The sequence below is a fragment of the Pseudopodoces humilis genome, chromosome 3, assembly GCF_049639895.1.
Source record: "Pseudopodoces humilis isolate 2021_Gansu_Grassland_sample_001 chromosome 3, ASM4963989v1, whole genome shotgun sequence".
NCBI classification, from domain to species: Eukaryota; Metazoa; Chordata; class Aves; order Passeriformes; family Paridae; genus Pseudopodoces; species Pseudopodoces humilis.
The window spans coordinates 47142689-47148855 of NC_142202.1; the positions used below are offsets into that span (position 1 = coordinate 47142689).

General features: G+C 44.5%; 1 protein-coding gene across 1 annotated transcript; it reads left to right on the forward strand.

Annotated features, from left to right (window-relative positions):
- Positions 1 to 221: 221 nt before the first annotated feature.
- PIGM (phosphatidylinositol glycan anchor biosynthesis class M) lies at positions 222 to 4179 on the forward strand. Its single transcript, XM_088053144.1, has one exon. The coding sequence runs from the start codon at positions 330 to 332 to the stop codon at positions 1581 to 1583; it is 1254 nt and encodes a 417-aa protein (XP_087909270.1). The 5' UTR covers positions 222 to 329; the 3' UTR covers positions 1584 to 4179.
- The last annotated feature ends 1988 nt before the right edge of the window (positions 4180 to 6167 follow it).

The following is a 6167-nucleotide window of genomic DNA, read 5'->3' on the forward strand; positions in this document are numbered from 1 at the left end:
AGCCCCTCCCCATACACCGGCGCCCCCGCCCTGCCAGGCTCCCGGCCCATAGCAGAGACGCCACCGCCCATCGCCCCTCAGGGCCGCGCCCTCACAGCGCCCCGGGCCCGGGCCCTGCCCGCGCGGGGCCGGAGAGCGCGCGGGGCCGTCCCGCCCGGGCACGGCTCCGGCGCGCAGTGCGCAGGCGCGGGGCCGCCTCTTCGCCGCGCGCACCGGCGGAAGCCGCACCCAGCGCGGCCGCCCGCGCCCCCTCTTCGCTGGCAGCGCCCGATCCCCGCGTGTCCCTGCTCCCGCATTCCCCCGTATTCCCCCCACCCCGCGCGGAAAGGATGGCGCGGGTGGGCGCGGCCCTGCTGGCGGGGCTGCTGGCGAGGCTGGCGCTGGTGTTGTATGGGCTGCACCAGGACCGCGCCATGCGGGTGCGCTACACCGACGTCGACTACCGGGTGTTCACGGACGCGGCGCGGCTGGTGACCGAGGGGCGCTCGCCCTACTGGCGGGCCACGTACCGCTACACGCCGCTTCTGGCCTGGCTCCTGACGCCCAACGTGTTCCTCGCCGAGGCCTTCGGGAAGCTGCTCTTCGTGGCCGGGGACCTGGCGGTTGCCGTCGTGGCCTACCGGGCCCTGCGGCTCCGGGGGACCCCCGCCGGCCGCGCCTGCGGCTGCTGCGCCGCCGCCTGGCTCCTCAACCCCCTGCCCATGGCCGTGTCCAGCCGGGGCAACGCGGAGGCGCTGGTAGCGCTGCTGGTGCTCGCCACCCTGTACTGGGTGGAGGCGGGCAGCGTGGGCAAGGCCGCCGTGTGCTACGGGCTGGCCGTGCACATGAAAATCTATCCCCTGAGCTACGCGCTGCCCATAGCGCTCCGCCTGAGCACCAGGCCGGGCCGCGGGCAAGGGGCGCTGCGTGCGCGGGGTGACCAGACGGCGAAGGTCACGTTTATGGCGCGCCTCTGGCACCTCTTTGGAAAGTTGCCGAACCGCGACGTGCTACTCTTTGGAACAGTTGCCGGATCAGTGCTGGCTGCCTTGACTGTGGCATTTTATCGCCTCTATGGCTGGGAGTTTTTGGAGCATGCCTACCTCTATCACCTGACTAGGAGGGATATCCGTCATAACTTCTCTCCCTATTTCTACATGTTGTACTTGACAGCAGAGAGCAAATGGAGTTTTGCCCTTGGGCTCGCAGCTTTCCTGCCCCAGCTGCTTTTGCTCCTGGTGGTGTCCATAGCGTTCTACAGAGACCTCGCCTTCAGCTGTTTCTTACACACCGCTATTTTTGTGACTTTTAACAAAGTATGCACATCCCAGTACTTTGTCTGGTATCTCTGCCTTTTGCCCCTCGTAATGCCTAGCATTAAGATGTCCTGGCGTCGGGGCATGCTGCTTCTCTTTCTGTGGTTCATCGGACAAGGCCTATGGCTTACTCCTGCATACTTTTTGGAGTTCAAAGGATGTAACACTTTCTTATTTATATGGTTGGCAGGCTTGCTTTTTCTTTTAATTAATAGCCTCATAATTGTTCAGATTATTTCACATTATCAAAAAGAAGCACAAGTAGCAAAAAAACTGAAACAACGGTAATAAATGTTTTATATGTAAAAATTATTACCAATAAATAACAATAGTTAATATTGTTAGAATTTAATAATAATTACCTAAATCCAGAAACAGCCCTACTGTTCTGACAAGGCATCAGGTATCACCAGTACTTCATTTAACGAAAGTGTAAGTAAGTCGTACTTAAAGCACATTGTGTGTAAATGTTGCTGTTTCAGGGCCGTGAGAGTGCTGATTTGCCTCAGTTACCCTGAGCAGCCCCAGTCGTGCCCCGAGCAGTGTAAGCAGGTGTACCTGTCTCCCCTGGGGGTCTTGAAACTTGGTTGTAGCCCTTCAGCACTGCTTCCCACTCTGTCCCCCTCCTGGCTGGAATCTCTGGAAGTACCCTGGCCCAGTTCATCGTTTAACCGTGTTTGGGGCTCTGATGAATGGGCTCTACCCATCTGCACTGACTGTCTTCACCTGCCAACTCCAGAGACAGTGTGACTGTGGCCTGCTCCTTGACCCCACACTCAGTTCCTGCTCATACTCCCTCATGGAGTAGCCCTGGCACCTTTTTTCTCATTCTCAGTGTTAGTCTGCTTGTTGAGAGCCTTGGCTTTTGTCTAGAATAACAGAAAATTATAAAGGTGGAGTTTGATTATAAAATTGGAGTTTGACAGTTTTGTACATTCCAGTATGTAAGTGGAGTGTTTGGCAAGGTAATTGTTCAACATTTACAGTGGGGTTTATTTTTCCTTTTGTTTCCACAATAGCATTTTAGCTATGCACTGTTTGTGACTTTCATGTCATTAACTCTTTGAGACTTTTAATTTATTTTAGAATCCAGATATACCACTCTTTAACTTATTATTTCATATTCTGTTCTCTTCAAATTTTTGAATAGATTTATTCCCCTTGCCATGGAGGAAGATTTTCCCATATATCTATCTGTCTGGGATCACAGAGATGTATAAAGCTTAAATATTTGTTTCTTCCTGACAGGTTCTAGAAAAGAGGCCACTGCCTTAAATTTCAGTTAATATATGGTTAATGTGGGTGTTAATAGTAGGAAATACAGAGTCAAAATACAGTTAGAATGGCATCTGTGTCCCAAAAGCATTAGAAGTTATACCAAAGCAGTAATTGGAAATGACGTTTCTCAGTGTTTCTGTTTCTCTGCTATTAAAAAGAAATGAAAAAAATGAAAGGAGTTGAGGAAATTGAGCCATTGCCAGACAAAAAGGGAAGTTTTGAAATAGGAAGCTCTACAACTTGTCAAAACACATTTATTCCCATAGGAGACTCAGGAAGATTTGGAATTGAGTGCCAGGTGATAGTGGGAGGAGAGCAGAGCCATTTTGGAATCAATACTCTCAAGAACATCCAGTAAGAGGTCTGATGTACACAGCTTTTGACAGAGGTGGAAAATGACAATGTATTTTAGTAAAATCTAGTTTCAGTAGGCGTATGCCAAATAAAAGAATTTCCATATTTGCCTCACCTTTTAGCTACATCCAATGTGAAAGTGAAAACCGTAGTGTGTAACCTAGAGCAGGGCTTCAAGGCAAAATAGCTTCAGCCACTTGGTAGAATTCCCGGTGATGTCACTGGGAAAGGGTATGGCCAAGTGGATTTGCCATGCTGCCTCTGAACCCTGGTGTCTCCTGAGGCAGCCCTCTTCCTCAGGACTGCAGTGACTTCCAGCTGCCTCACGTACAGGATGTCCTTTCCTGCTTGCACTGCTCCCTCATGAGGTGGAATTACAGTTTTTTCGTCTGTGAACTTTTCCCATTGCTTCTCAGCCCCGTTGAGGTGGTTACATGACAGGAAAGGAAACCCCGGAGTCCCCACAGCCCAGAACCAAAGAGCATGTTACCAGGAAGTGTGACCATGTCCTTACACCACTCTGGCCCAATTTAGACATTCTGATGTGTTAGAAGGATGATTTCCCTGTGATTTCTATGGTCAGAGTATTGGGGGGTGTTTCTGCTCCCCCACTGGGAAGTTTTTCTCTGACATCTGCCTTCTCACTTGCCTTCAAGTTGTGAAAATCTTGACAGCCTCTTTGCAAATCCAGAAATTGAATAAGGCAATGGATATTCTTTTGGCTGTCTTGGTTTTTTGGGGCAGAGGTGGCACTAATTTCCTTCTTTCTCTGGAATGAGGAAGGTTTTATAGCAGCAGCTTGTCTACATCTTCCACTAGAAGTGTATCAGTCAAAAAACTGGCGGCAAAAGCCACTTGCACACAGTTTTATATTAATCAGCAAGACATTTTGTGTGTGCAGTGTGTATGTGAAGCAAAATCATCCCATGTGATGTTTATTTTCCAAGGCAGAGTTGGACATACCCAGCTTCAGCAGAATACTAAAGAGGCTCTTCTGCGTAATACTTCTGCTCACCCCGACCTGATGTCCAGGCAATGGCTAATTTTCCTGTGCAGCTGATCCTCCATTATCTGCTACACATTTTTCTGTTGCAAAAAGCTTGTTTTCTTTGCCCAGAGCAATGCTCTGTACTACTTTAACAGACCTACTTATGCTGTTTGCAGACATTCCCACACCTCTATTTTTCCCTTCCTGTTGGCAAAGAAAGCAAATGCAAGCCGAAAGGCATTTCTAACCTCAAAACCTTCTACAAAAAACAGCATTTTTAAGTTACTGTATTCATGACAGAATTGTAATTTTTTTTAGGTAAGAAGTAATTTCCTTATGAAAAATACATTCCTAACTTGTTATTAGCTAAATCATTTTGAAAAGGCATTTTACAGCAATTCTGCATCATTTTTCAGAATACAAATTCTGAAGCAGCAACAGGAACTGAAGGGTACCTTCCCTTTACAGGTCAGTACCAGTCCTGTAGTGATGATTTGAGAAAGCCATGCATAAGAAAGTTATAAAAAGGCTAGTCATCATTTTAATAATCCAGGATGAGCCCCTCTTTTCACAGTTATTTTCTAAATCACCCAAATGTGTTTGTAATTCAGAATTCAAGTGACTCATAAAAGCTGAATAAGAGAAATAAATTGAAGGAGACAAACAAAAAGATATTTGAGGGTTTAGATCTTGCAAATTGCTTTTAAAAAAATTATTCAATATTTAAATGGAATTGAGTAACTTCATTCATTTAAAAAAAGGGTTAAAATAATTTAATGGAGTACCAAATAAGTTATAGTTCTTGAACAAGTTATAGTGAATAGTTATAATGTCCTTAAAATGTACCAAATTCATTTCCTATGTAACATTTGTTGCTTTTGATGCTGTTCACATTATTTTGCTTAATAACTTTGAGTCCATTTATCCTCTGGTAATTAGGAGCTGAAGTGTCTGAATGTTAGTGTTCCTTCCTTACCATGGGTTGCAAAACTGTAATGCTGAATACTTTGCTTTTAAAAGGTTGAAATGCCCATTGAAATATGTCTCACATGCACAAATTTTTCACACTGCACTGAAACCAGCCCTTAAGCAGAAAGAACAAGAGGTGAAAGGCAAAAGAAGAATCAAGAAAAGTAACATTTCTGCCTTAATTTTTACACTGTAGCCTATTGTCCAAAGACTCGTGATTGGATTTGCAAGTGACTTCAAGCAAAGCTCAGCATTTAACAATGATTTGCTTTAAAGTTTATAAATGCAATTATTAAAAAAGCAGGGTAAGCAAAAATAAAATAATAAATATTTCATTCAGTTTTATTATGAGGATGCTGAATTACTATCTGTGACACAATGTACTTTTTCCTTATTAAGGAACTTCTTTGTGTGTGTGTCACTTGCATTGTATTGACTACTGTAATAGTAATGAAATCAAGTAGGTGTGCTAAACTGAGCTCATCAGTTACGAGTTATGATGGTTTCCTTTTCAAAGAAACCATGAGATTTCTACATTTAACAACAAGGTGAAACTCCAACATTTTTCATAATGTTGTATAAAGGAAATGTTAAAAGAGAGTAAATTATGAGCAAATGGTTTGCTTTTTTTATCTTAAGAAGAATGAGTCATCTACTTCAAAAGGGCTGCAGGAATACATAGCGAACACAGGGAACCTCAAAATATATGAGGTATTCCTCATATATTCGCCGAAGACAGCTGCAGAATGCATGTCCTAGTGATGGCAGCTTTATGGAATAGGATTACCCTGAATTTAGGACAAACCCTTTACTCAGACTGAAATCAAACCACTCAAGCAGTTTTCTTGCTTAAGAGCATATTTATATGCACTATACTTGCAAGCCCAAACATTTACCTGCACATACAGAATCAAAAAGAAAATCCAAGTCAATACGCCTTTGAATAACATTTTTCAGAGCTACCCTCTGTAAAACAGGTTCCTTAGATATTTCTTATGTTTAGCACTAAGAATCTCTAGTGACTCTGAAAACTAATTACATAAATTTTGTTGCATAAGGAAAATAAAATCATATGCTGTAGGGATCTTGTGGTGTAATAGATATAATAAAGAACCAGCTAATTATGTATTTCAAGGTGCACATTCCACTGGTAGATGCTCTTTATTACAAAAATCTGCACTAGTCACATATGTGTAGGATCATTGTTTCAGTCTTTATGCATGATGAATGAGGTCAGAGCTACATTTTGTACTAGTGAAAGTATGAGAAATGAAAAGAAATGA

Coding starts and splice junctions, on each gene's coding strand:
- PIGM (XM_088053144.1), top strand. CDS start 330: ATGGCGCGGGTGGGCGCGGCCCTGCTGGCGGGGCTGCTGGCGAGGCTG.